The sequence below is a fragment of the Drosophila willistoni genome (genome assembly GCF_018902025.1).
Source record: "Drosophila willistoni isolate 14030-0811.24 chromosome XR unlocalized genomic scaffold, UCI_dwil_1.1 Seg144, whole genome shotgun sequence".
Lineage (NCBI taxonomy): Eukaryota > Metazoa > Arthropoda > Insecta > Diptera > Drosophilidae > Drosophila > Drosophila willistoni.
In genome coordinates this window covers 5,210,037-5,223,389 of record NW_025814057.1, presented here as the reverse complement: position 1 = coordinate 5,223,389, position 13,353 = coordinate 5,210,037, and the positions used below count along the sequence as shown (strand labels likewise).

Genomic DNA, 13,353 nt, shown 5'->3' with positions numbered 1-13,353 from the left:
CAAAGCGCACCAGCAAAACACATACATAGAGGTTTTTGTGTGGGAGCGAGATGTACAGATAGCACGTCCGCCTATTTCTGTGTCTTTCTGGTATTTTTGTGTGACCGTTTTCACACCAACTATCCTATTATTGGTTATTTTATTTTGTTCGTTTCGCTATTGCTATTGCCCCCCCCACCGTACTGTTTTTGAGAAAATCTTATGGGGTTTTCGTTTGTTTCAACGTTTAATAGTTAACCTATGAACATAAATTGAAGTACCCAATAAAAAGTCATAATAACAACTGTTTGTTTACTTTAGTTACTATTTTGTTTTAGTTCTAGGAACTAGTTCCTGTCCAACACAAAACTATTTTCTGCTTCCTCTTCTTTGTTGTATTCGCCTTTCCGTATGAATTGTATATATGTTTGTATGTATGTATATTCTTCGTTTTCGTCTCTCCCTCTGTTCGTCGATACACATCCACGGATGTTAAGGCATACACACATAGATATACATATATATATTTATACACACACGCACACAACACAAAAAAAAGACAAAAAATATTACATTTTTCAAAATGCACAGCTAAAAAAAATGAATTACCCTAAATATACACACAAACATCTACACACATAAACCTTATGAGGAACACCGCTTGTCGTTTAAGTTGTACTTATATCTTTTGACTAAAGCAAAACTATAATTTTGGTACAATTCTTTTTACCTCTCGCACACTCTTTTACATTAGACATGTACATACATATCTCTATATATATAAATATACATATATATAAATACATATACGTTTGTCGCTGTTAGTGACATCTCGCTCGCACTTACTCTACACGTATGTATCTTGCCTCTCGCATTGTATTTTTTATGTGTTTTCCTTTTCCCTCAACACGCTAATAAGAAATCCGAATTTTAAACCGCTTTTTTGTCATTACTAACACATTTTATAGTTCAATTTCATAGTAATGCGACGGCCGCATCTGCTCACTATGCAGATAAACAATTTTAAACAATTTATTTGCTGATTTAAGTAAAACTTCCACGCGTTTTATGGACACGGACACTATGTTTGTAGCAGTGCTGCCAGATGGTAACAATATCGATACATTCCGTCTTACATTACTCAAAAGTTGCGATAAGTATTGGATACTGTTCTCGTCTATCGACGATAAATGTTGAATTATCGGCGATGCATATCGAATCATTGGGAATGATTGTTTATCGGTGAAAAAATATTAGCCGTTTGCGATAAGTATCGATTATCGCAAATTTAAACATAATGTAGGTAAATAACGTATATTATGGCTAGCAATAGTGCATGTTGGCATACTAATACTAATACATACACATTGTTGACAGTGCCGAGGATGCCGTCTATCACCTGTTGTTAACTGGCCGGCATAAAACCACCAAAGGAACTCCTCGAGTTAAGACCGAGATTATTCCGTTGCAAAGCCCTTGATCCGCACTCCTTGATCGACGTTTTCTTATTACCATAATTCGCAATTGCAAGTGTATCTATTTCTTCGACATGACTTTTGATATCGTACGATGTACGTGAGAAAGTTTAGTCTCCCAACATTGCACTAGATAAGAAAAATGTTCATGTCTGGCCATGATTGAGATAAAAGTTCAGTAATAGGAACAAAGTGCAGGTCACTTTCGGCCATTGTCATCTAAGCTTATCGCTGCTCTTTGTTCAATAACTCCAATATAAATATAAACTTATCTATACGTATAATATATATGTAAATTACTATCAAACATTAGTCCATTTACCCATTGTTTCAATGTATGTACATACATATATGCTTTTCCTTTTCAGGTTTTAGAATAATAATTTTGTAATCCCGATTCCATCATTGATCAATAATAGTTTTCACAATAAAATTGCAAAATTTCTAGACCTTTGAATCCACCAATTGACAAATTCTTTTACACATACGTGTACATATATTAATTGGAATTAAAAGAGTATATATCAGCATATAGTTTATTGCTTTTTAAAGCCCTTGGGGCGTTCACATGAAAAATGTCTGTAGAAATAAATGATATATCAGTAGTAATTATGAAGGAATGAGAAGGGAATATATGTATGTATGTTCACATTTCCACATATGTGGGCATTGTCATGACACCGCAGTTATTTTTGCGAGCCGACATAAGAATGTAACCATCGTTGCCCCAGTATGTGGACCACGAGTTCTTCACCAGCCAATAGTCCTCGCCATTAATTGTACCATAACCGACAGCTAGAACAGCATGATCGAGACCATCGACATCGTTCTTACACTCTGGCTCATAGTAAACACCATGTGAGTAGAAACTAAAGGTCTTTGGTGAGGCATCAATGGCCACCGATAGAGGTCCATGCTTAAGCAGGGCTATCTTAAATGCGTTCGGATCATTGGAAGTAACGTTGACAAAGCCCGTAATGGGTGCCACCAGAGTGACATTGTTAACGTGGCAGTAACCATCTTGACCTAGATATGGGCCGTATTCTTCTTCGGTGGGCACCCCTCCTGATTTCAACATCCATTGATATACGCGGAAATCTTCACCGCCATCACAACCATTGTTACCAAAGCCCCAGGAGCAGTCAATCAAAGCTTGTTGCGAGAGTCGCACCAGATTGCCACCGTTTTTAAGGAAGAACGCGCCCTCTAAATGGCCAATGGTTCCAAAGGACCAGCAAGAACCGCACACAGATTGATCTAAAATAAAGGGAGTCCATGATAGTCACATCCAGTTGACTAGTGTCAGTGTGTGTCTTATGTTGTCCTTACCTTTTACTGGGGTAACAGCTCCATACAAACGCCAATCGTACTGTGATGGAATATCATCAGTGTATTTGTTCACATCGTAGGGGAAGGGTTTGCCGGTGTTGTACACTCCAGACGATTTATAACCGCGTCTTGCTTTCAATTCTTCCTCAGTCTTGTCCGCTAGATGATTGACAGCCAAGGTGTAGGTCAATTTGGCACGATTTTTAGAGTGAATATAGCGCAAGTTCTGGCGGAAGATATTTTTCCTGTGCTCGTGTTCCTTGTCACTGCGATAGGCTACTCCGTGCTTGCGCTTAAAATGATGGAATGCATTGTCCACATGAGAATCAACGCCCGAGACGAACTCCTGCATGGGATTAAAGGTGGCATAGTGTCCAGTGCCGGGTCCCGGGAAGCCCACACATGTCAGATCGGTATCAATCTCGAAAACCTCGTTGGGTATATCATCGTGCTCGTAACTATCATAGTCCAGATAGTAATGATCATAGTGAGATCCCAGTAGAGTGTTATAGCCACGCATTTCGTAACGCACCGGAATGGGCATGCGGCTAGATGGATAGTGTGGTGACTTCTTGTAACGCACCCACAGGGTGTACACATTTTTCTTTTGTCCAATTGACTGCTCCAAGCGGAACTTGTCGCATGTATAACCCAAGAATGTTTCTGTCCCGATCAATGTGAACGGTTTTGCGTCGGGCAATATGCTTTGAATCTCAACCTTTTGATCGGTGGTGCCATTCACTTGCAGGCAAGTCAGTTTGTTCAAATCGTCGCTGGTGGTGATGGGGGCCAGCTTTAACATGGTTCCAAAGTCCCCCTCGCCAGCCAGTTGATAGGTCTTGACCATGCCGCCATAGTAATCTATGCGGGATCTTCGTGTGTTTTGATCATACCAAGCATAAAAGGGTTCCGCAATTTCGGCATAGGGAATGTATAGAGTTCCCTTTACTATATAATTTGCATCCCAACGTGGCGGCTTTGTGGCCTGACCTGATTGTTATTTTTGTTGTTGTTGCAGATGAGATCAGACAAAATGGAGGGAGGATTAGATCAAGCAACGGTAAAGTGGAGCCATATTAATCTGACTGTATATTATATACATACATACATATGTATGTATATAACCTTACTCAAGTGCACACAGTTGTTTGTCAGAATAGAGACAAGTGCATCGATCATTCTGACTAACAAACGGCAAATTTATTCTTTGTTCTAAGTTCTAAAAAAAACAATAGAAAAAGCATTTACTTACTTGTTACAGCCAGGCCCACAATCAGCGCAGCAATTAAAAACACTTGCATATTTCACTTAATGCAACAATTTGATTTTTCGCTTTCTTTCCACTTCAAATGACTTTCTTTCCACTTCGAAACCAAATCCGCGATTAAAAAAAACTACTCAATTTTCTATCTTTAAATAAATACAGCTGAGTGGAGTGTTGGGAAATCCAGTGTTGGTAAAGGTAAAGGAGTCGAACTCGAGCAAATGAGTCCAACAAAAGAGTCAAACATGCAACCTTGGAGTCGAACCTCGTACAAAAGAGTACGTCCGTCGACCAAAAGAGAACGACAAGAGATAGAAAGAGCACACACGGTCTGTTCTAGAGCTGGGAAAACCATCGATATTATCGATGGAACCGATGAAGTGCGATAAATCGATGGGCATTTTTCGATGTCGATATATCGAATTTCTTTAAGCCAGTGGCTCTGTTAAACATGTTGCAAGGGGGGCCGCAACTCGCACTTTTACTCAGCCCACTGTTTTTTGTTATACCATGCACCCATAAGGTGAAATGGTATATTAAGGTCGCCAAAATGTATGTAACAGACAGAAGGAAGTATCTCCGACCTCATAAAGTATATATATTCTTGATCAAGAACAACAGTCGAGTATATATAGCCATGTCGTCTGTCCGTATGATTAAAAGTTTAGTGAATTTTCTGTTATGGACTCAATATTTGTTATGGACTCAATATTTATCCCAATTTTACAATTTTACAAATTAACAATTAGATATAATTATAGTACATTTATTAACGCGGAGGGCCGAGTATGTATGAATTAAGTAATATTATATAAAAACTTCGATCAAGATAAAGTTGCAAATCATTTGGAATCAACAGATAGCCCACTAATAATGCATTTTATTTGTGAATATGTGAATCTAAGAATACTTAGGATCTATGGCCTCTTGGTAAGGTTAGGTAAATCAATTTTGGCACGATAACTAAGCGTATTTGAAGTATAAGAAGATGTAAAACCATAGGATGAAAAGGGCTACAGATTAATTAATCATGCAAACTGACGATGAAAATCTAAGCAGAAAAAGTATTTTTGTATACATAAGTACTACTTTGTACTGGTGCCAGATTAAATATTTAGCATACTTAGTTGCTTTATTGGATTGATTCTTTGCCGAAAAGTATGCAAATACATTTTCAATTTATCTAAAGCCAGTCTTAACCGAATATACTTACATATGTAAAGTGTTGAAGAAATTTAATTTGTTAAGCTTAAAGTTGACAGCTCCAATCACTGCAGAGTTTCAACAGGTCAAATCAGTGAGAAATGAGGAAAAGAAAGAGAGAGAGAGAGAGAGCAGTAGAGGCGTGTGGGTTGATCAGAAAAATGTCAAGTGCCACAAGGACACCTAAGCAGGGTCTGACACAAAAGTTCCGAGCCTCAAGGCGGCTACTCGTCAAATAAACACCAAAAGCTGTTACATTCAACATTCAACAGCGACGTTTTGCACGTACCGGACAGTAATTCACCGTACTCCGTACTCTCCGCACTGTACTCCTTTCTCTATTCACTGAAATAGCTTATTGCAAAATAAAAACAATGCAAAGGCGTCAACAAAGCTTCAATACTCTTACCTTATCTTACATGAAATCTTTATCATTTTATTCGGGTGGCCAGTAAATGTTGCTTCCTTGACTTTTGAAATGTAAGAATACGAATAATTAATGCTGAAGGATTGTTTCGTTATAATTCGAATAATTACAAATCGATCAAAAACATTGAAATGCATTTCCAATGTTGCTCGAATACCTATTTATATCCCTCCCAGGAAGGGTATAATTACTGGCCAGCTCCTTATCAGCCGCCCACTGATAAGAGTTGTGAGCTTTCAATACCCTGTTCGAATAAGTTACAAGGGTATATATTAAACGCTATTATTGCACGTGCATAGGTTACAGAAAGCTTATTAAACTAGGCCTTTGGCAAAGGACAAGAGTTGGCATAAAGTCAAGTCTTGTTTTGATTGAAAAGTCTTCCATTTATTCAAGAAAATGCTAAAATATGTATGATGAAAGTTTATCCTTTTGTTAATACAGCGTAGTTGATGAGTCGTAGCCATTGTCTCCTTTTGACGGATTTTATTTTCGTTGTAATATTTTGCCGAGCGCGCATACACGAAGCCGACGAAGCCTTACGGGCAAAAAAGCTTTTCTTTTTTTGTAGTTGTGAAGCAAATTGCTAACATATGGTAGCATTCTATGGCGTATTCCATCCAACATTAACCATCCTGTCGTTGTGGCAAGCAGTTGTTGCACTTGCCGAACGGTTTGTTGATGTTTCCTCAGTGTTTAGTCTTGTGCAGCGTGCAAACTTGGATCCCCATACGAGTTGACTAAGTAGTGCAAAGTTTTCAAGGCGCCATCAGATTGAGAATTAGTTTATTTTTACTTCCGCCCAACGGAGATTTGAATTAAATAATTTCCCCTTATTTATTTGATTTTTTTTCCAAATTGCAATTTCAAATTGTGTTTATGAATGCAAGGATTCTATCGTGCAAATAAATAAAGAAATTTAGGTGAAATTTTCGAAAATATACAACAGATTTGAATTGAAAAATAGAACAAAATATAAATTAACAGGTATGTACAATTAATAAATATTTAAATGTACCAAAGTTTTCCATTTTCCGACAGATTATTTTCTCTATTTAAAAATTTTAACTTTAACAATAATATTGACAGAAAAAAAACAACAAATTACTTTGCCTGTGGCAGGGGAAACTGCCTAGAAATAAGTCAATGACATTGAAACAATATCTCTCTATAATCTCATAAACCAAACAAAGAAATCCCTGAAATTTCTAAGCCAAAATGCCACTAATCCCCGCCACTTTAAATGCAAAAAATGGAAAGAAAAAAATATTTTAGCCAGCAGTAAGTCGAAATTATCTGTTTCTTTGCTGTTTGCTATTTTATTTTACTTTTTTTCTTGATGTTATTGTTGTGGCCGCCGTAGGGGTTATTAAAACTCTTATGCCTCGAGTGAATGGTGGTTGGGTGGATTGGTAAGTGAGGGTGGTGCTACTGGCGGTGATGCAGAACAATTTGTCCTGAGCCCAGGAACCTTTACAAAAGGCGAAATAATCCTGTGGTGACAGACTCGGTAATAAAAAAAAAGGGGTTAATGTAATGGCCAGAACAATTTGTATATCTATTAAGAAGACAAAAGGGTGCACAGGACTAATAAAAAAACTTGATCCAAATAGTAAGAGCCTAGATAAAAATTGTTCTCTACTCAATTTAAAATTGAATTGCAACTTGATCTTAGCTGGTCTCCTTCTTTACTTCTACCATTTTTTTTCTCTAAAGTTTGCCAATAAAAAAAACTTTTGAATTCATGAACTTTGGAAAATATTTTTGTTATTTGTAAAGCATATTTTTTTTTTTTATGAGATCGCTCGCCTTTTTAAGATGGGATATTTGTTAGACAAACGAAATTCTTGGCCAACACTTTCAGCTTCTGATTTGAGGTTTAAGTATTTGAGTATCTATGATTCTAAAATGTTCCAAAAACAAGATTTCTATGTGTCGTTAATTACTAATTGGATTGGATCAAGGAATACATATATGTAAAATAAATAAACATATCCCGTAAAGTAGGCAATGGATAATCCAAGAAATTGAGAAAATGGTGCTCGTTGCTAACATTGTTTATAGAGGGAATTAGTTAAAAGTATATAAAACTATAAACCATTTGGTCGAAGTAAGTCAAATTAGGGGTTTTAGTGAATTCCGATGTTCTGATTCTTTATATTATTAACTGTATAAATGTGCCTACAAATCGAGCCTGCCTCTCCTGTCGTTTTGTATAGCATACAAACATGCGATTATATCTATCTCTGATTAGATAATCAACGTTTCGGCGTAGGCTTATCAAATATGTCGAATGTATCGGGTATTCAATGTACAATTTTTGTCCATATTCGTTACGCCTCTGCAGGGCCAATATGTAGTTGTAATATGTACGGAGGCGTAAACAGTGAACTCAAATCCAAACAGTTGTTATGTTTTGGTTTCTCTTTGTTTTTTTTTTTTGTATTTGTATTTGTATTTGTTGGGCTCAGTTCAATGACGTAAGTGACTTAGGGGCTACTATCTATATTAGAGATAACGAGACAGAGACAGAAATGGAACTGAAAGACGAAATGGCGAAAAATTAGTCGTAACTTATCAAGTTTGAATTTATAACTTGTTAATTGAGAGAACAAGAAAGTTTCCTTAGTCAACAATAGGCGTCTGAAACTTGGCCAAGAATATAACTTGACCTGCCTCTGACAGGAGCAGACAAAGTCCGCGAATTTGTAAGTGTGTGTGTGTGTGTGTGTGTGTGTGTGTGTATGTGTGTGTGTGTGTGTGTGTGTGTGTATGTGTGTGTGTGTGTGTGTGTGTGGGTCCCGAGAAACGAGACAGCTTGTCACTGTTGTTGGCCGGACTTAAATTTCATTTCTAATTTTCATTTTTCTGCTCAACTTGCCTCGAGTCCTTTAATTATGGCTACGTAATCCATTTTTATATCCTTATACCTAAGCATCTCATGCAGTGTATCCCATAGATACAAACAAACTCTTATGTTTGAATGTATGTATGTATGTCCACGTGAAAGCACTCAAATTACCTTGTCAATTTTTCCACAATTTTTCCCTCATTGTTATATGGTCAAAGTGAACTGCATATTCAAAAAGCCAATTAGAGTAATTGCCCCAACTACAACAGTTAGTTAGTTGGTCTAATCTGGCTTAAATGCTGCGTTCATTTCGCTAAATCCCATTATAAACTTGAGTGTACTAAAGTCAGATCAATCCTTCAGAAGGATTTCAATTATCGTTGGCATATTGCTTGAGGGTTAAGTAATCGTTGGCATATTGCTTAAGGGTTAAGTAGTCGTTGGCATTTGAGCAGTTGCTGCTTGATCCAAGTTAATTCCCAGTTAATTGTGAAGTTTAGACTGTGCGACTGAATTCAAGTAGGTGATTTGCGTTTCGGTGAGACTGGTTCGTTATATATTTGTTAGACGTATGCATAATCAAATATTCGAAACACTTGTGGAGGATTAAACACATATCTGCGCTAATGACAACTATTCACAGAAATCTTTAAACACCGTGTGTTAAACAAATAAATAGATCAAAAGACTTAAGAATGCTTTAAACTACGCAAATTTTATTTCTTTTTGATGCACGGATTCTCAAGGTTTGCCGACAATAAAACACATCCAATTAATTTGCGAAATTAGTTGAGTAAATATTTGCGATTTGACAAAATAGCCGAGTGATTCGAACATCACTATAAAAGCACCTTGAACTGTCTCCAAAAGTTAGTCGAAATCATTTGGTTGTTGTCTTTGCAAGAGGTAAAAGGAAAATATACAAAATGCGTTTGTTCCTTGCTTTGGTTGTTGTCACTCTCGTGACTGTGGCTTCTGCTCAGGTTCAGAGCAGAAGATTCGTACGTCCGAGTCAGGTGAAGCTGGCCGTGCAACCAGCTCTATATGTGCCAAATCCCACTGTGGTGAATGCTGTTGCAGATGAGAGCCTCGATAGCGCAGCGATTGCGGTTCCCAAGTTGTATCCCCGTTACTACAATGATTATAACTACGATTACGATTGGGGCATGCCACCACGCTTCTGGGGAGGATCACCCAACTGGTATGGCTGGGGTCGTGGAGGAATACCCTACGGCATGCCTCAAATGGTGCCTGAACCCGTACAGCAGGATATTACAACTGTTCCAGAAGTTGCAGTACCAGTGCCTGAACCTGTATCATCTGACAGCACTGATGCCCAAGTGGTAGCTGATTCTTCGAACTAAATTTTTCATAAATCAATAAAGCGAGCATTTATTTGAAAAACAAAACCACAAAGAAACTACAAAGAATTCTTTACTGAAGCCAAAAAGTATGCAACGCAACAATTGAAAGTAAACACAATGAAAGTTAAGGATGGAAAACAGAAATGTTTTTATAAATTCTCTTTACCTATTTGCCTTCAATCGAAAGCGCACTTGTCTCTATATATCCTTATCCGCGCCTATATTGATATAAAATTTCGAACTTTTGGACCGATGAATGTTTCTACATACATATGTACATATGTATATCGATAGTTCACGGCCCATGACATAAAACCGTTTATCTTATCTGGCACTAAAGCGTATTATACTCGACTATTCATATATATCTGCATATACATATATGTTAGAATGTATATGTATATGTTAGTTGTCTATTGAATTGCCGAGTATTAAGCAAACATTGAGCCCATTTAGCCATTAAAGGTGCTGCTGGCCAAATAAAACGACATTGGCCAGCATACAGAATGGAACGGAACGGAATGGACGGGCTAGCCATATGGTGCAATATTGAAAAATCCAATCAAAATGTTAATTTTCAGGGCAGTAAAATTCCCATGAAACAGCGAAAATAAAAAGCTGTGTGTGTGTGTATATATGTTTTTATGTAAACTTGGCTCATTATATTGGGCAAACAAGAGCAACAAGCAAAACCTAAAACAATTCTATCAGGTGGCCACGAAATTTATGCAAAATTTCTATGATGTATATTCCTCTTAAAAGGGTTTGTCTGTTCATAAATACACACACACACACACACACACAGACACACACACACATAGACATTGACATGTATGTGTATATGGATATCTACTTGTTGATTCGTTAAACAAAAACATAACGCAATAGCCTTTCGCAAGTAACTAGAGTATATTGAAGGCATCTTCTATGCTAGTGACGTGCTCTATATTTATTTTTAGGGTTTTGGCTGGGGCTTAGATTGTGGCGCCAAACCGTTAACGGACAATGTTCCTCTTCTCGAGTTCCCCTTCCCGCCACCCGCCTAAAGGACCATCGTGTGCCGTTTTATCAAATGTTAGAGCGAATAAAGGGGCAAACAGAACGCAAAAAGCTTTACAAATTGTAAGCTATGCAAATTTGTGTTGATGTCTCGACCCCCCCATCGCCATAATGCCTGTACCGCACAGCGAACTAAAGCCATTTTTCTTAGAAAATTCAATAATTAAGTATGAAAATTGTAGAGGTACTAAAAATACATATATACTAACACTGACCTTTGGCCTGAGTGCACTCGCAGTTTTAACTCATTTTTGTTCTTTATGTACCAGCACAAAGTGCCTAATGATATGAAAGTAATGAATTAACATCAGATATCAAGGATTACTTTTAAAAATAAAACATCCTGCAAAAAAATGAACACTAGCACGACTTTGAGACACCCTTCTTATAAACTAACATCGAATGCTATTGCGTAGTCATAGAAAGAAATGATCAACTGAAATAAGAATGATCTTTCATCTAAGGTTAATGAGTTAACTGATCTATCTTAAGGATAAAGTCATAGGTATCATAGGTTAAAAGTTTCTTGGCTTGTTGAACTATTTATTAAATTGAACATCCTTTGAATTGTGTCAGCCATTTCGCATACTGCATCATTTTGACGTCCAAAATTAACTTGATGAGAGCCAGAGTCAAACCATCATTGACATGGCAATTGAGAGGCAATGCGGCTTCCGTTTTCACATGACCAGACAGTCACCCACCCACCGAATCGACCCCTTTTTCTGGGGCATGTTATGCTAGTTCATACAAAAGAAATGTGTGTGTGTGTGTGTGTGTGTGGAATTGCGTGTGTGGAGTGCGTATGGGGCCTAACAAGCAAACAGAAATTAGCGTCTAGCTTGGGGAAATGATTGCTTAATGGCTCAGTTGCTGTTGTCGTTATTATTACTGCTTCACTTAGCATGGCCTATATGAAACGGAACACAAACAGCAAAATCAACAAATAATATTTTTTAGGCAACCAAAACATGCGTTTAACTATCTAATTTATTCAGCCGAACTTGTATGTTTTGTTAATGCAAATAAATTGGAACAGAGTCAGCTGGAGATGCGACCTTATACTATAATAATCAAATCTATGTTACAAAGTAACCCAAGCGATTATCTTAGCTCTTGGGAATATTTTGACTTTAAATAGAGTCAAGAGTCAAGTCAATTCTAAAGAAGTCTGCCATCGTTGAGGATACTCTTATAACTAAGCATGATAAAAATCCATAGATATTTATATCTGGGCCATGGATATTCTCAACTCGTTCTCATTCTCATTGGGTCTAGATTTCTCATTTCATTTTGTTGCTCTCTTTTCCATTCTGTCAAATGGATAACTGGACAAATGGGCAAAAGGGATTTGGTTTAATTACCTTGACCCTTAATCAGTGAGGAGCAATCAATTGGGGTTAGCTAGCTGTTGAAATTACTAAAAATCGATTGCAATCAAAGAGAAGAGATTGCTGTAGCTTTGAACTTAGGTCACGACATATGCTGCACACACATGTCCCAAGATTGAGGTCAAGTGTAATGGACTTTATCGTCTGGCCAGATGATGGGCACGACCACAAACAATTGCCTCTTGGTTGCATTTGCCAAAGAGCTTGAAAATTCAATTAAATGCAAAGACAAGTTCTTCATTGTCCATTGTATGGAATTGTATATGTATAGGCATTGTTCGGTGTCCTTTTTGTTCACATAATTCAATTTGTTTCTTTCAATGTTTTGAGATCAAATTTGAAACTTTTATCAAATACAATGAATCAAAAATCTATTTTTAATTGGAATGTGCCCGAATGGAAATGGGTTTCCAGCCCATTCGTGGGGAAAAAATACGGTCATGGACAAACAAAAATTATTTCTACCTATTTTTAGGCAGCGCTTAAATTTATGCAACAATTTTTTTTCCTTAAGGACACGACGCTCGAATCAAATTATGATTAAGTCCTAACGGACGCCTGTCAAGGCGATTCTTTGCGTGTTTGTGTGTGTGTCTCTCTCTTTCCATACGTCCGTGGGTCTCTTTCTTTCTCAGTATGTGTGCGCGCGTGTGTTGACAGTGATTGGCAGCATAGGCAAATCATCATTGGCAACGGCATCGGCAACGGCATTCACCACAATTGAGTTAAGTGCCAAGTGTTTTTGGCCCTCACAACCAATCCATGTCCATGTCCATGTTTGGGTCCATATCCCTTGACTGCTCATTATGTCATTGTCAACATTATAAAATAGAACCACGCAGTGGATAAAATAATAAGAGAATTTGATTGTGCACCTCAGAACATTTGTGTCCTAACTTTTGATAAATAACTTGCCCTCTGACCCCCCCACAACGGAATCAGTCCGCTTTGTTGACGTGTTTACATTGCTAAGTAAATTCATTGTGGCATTGTCCTTGTCCTTGTCCTTGT

At 37.5% G+C, this 13,353-nt stretch overlaps 1 protein-coding gene across 1 annotated transcript; it reads right to left on the bottom strand.

Moving 5' to 3' along the window:
• Positions 1 to 1,957: 1,957 nt before the first annotated feature.
• Positions 1,958 to 4,221, bottom strand: LOC6638619 (digestive cysteine proteinase 1). The gene is made up of 3 exons (XM_002062148.4): positions 4,036 to 4,221; positions 2,784 to 3,773; positions 1,958 to 2,711 (listed from the first exon to the last, which is right to left on the bottom strand). Exons 1-3 carry the CDS (start codon positions 4,082 to 4,084, stop codon positions 2,101 to 2,103), a joined length of 1,650 nt encoding a protein of 549 aa, XP_002062184.1. The 5' UTR covers positions 4,085 to 4,221; the 3' UTR covers positions 1,958 to 2,100.
• Between the last annotated feature and the right edge of the window lie 9,132 nt (positions 4,222 to 13,353).

Coding starts and splice junctions, on each gene's coding strand:
- LOC6638619 (XM_002062148.4), bottom strand. CDS start 4,084: ATGCAAGTGTTTTTAATTGCTGCGCTGATTGTGGGCCTGGCTGTAACA. Junction 3,774..4,035: donor TGTGGGCCTGGCTGTAACAA/GTAAGTAAATGC, acceptor AATAACAATCAG/GTCAGGCCACAAAGCCGCCA. Junction 2,712..2,783: donor AGCTGTTACCCCAGTAAAAG/GTAAGGACAACA, acceptor CCTTTATTTTAG/ATCAATCTGTGTGCGGTTCT.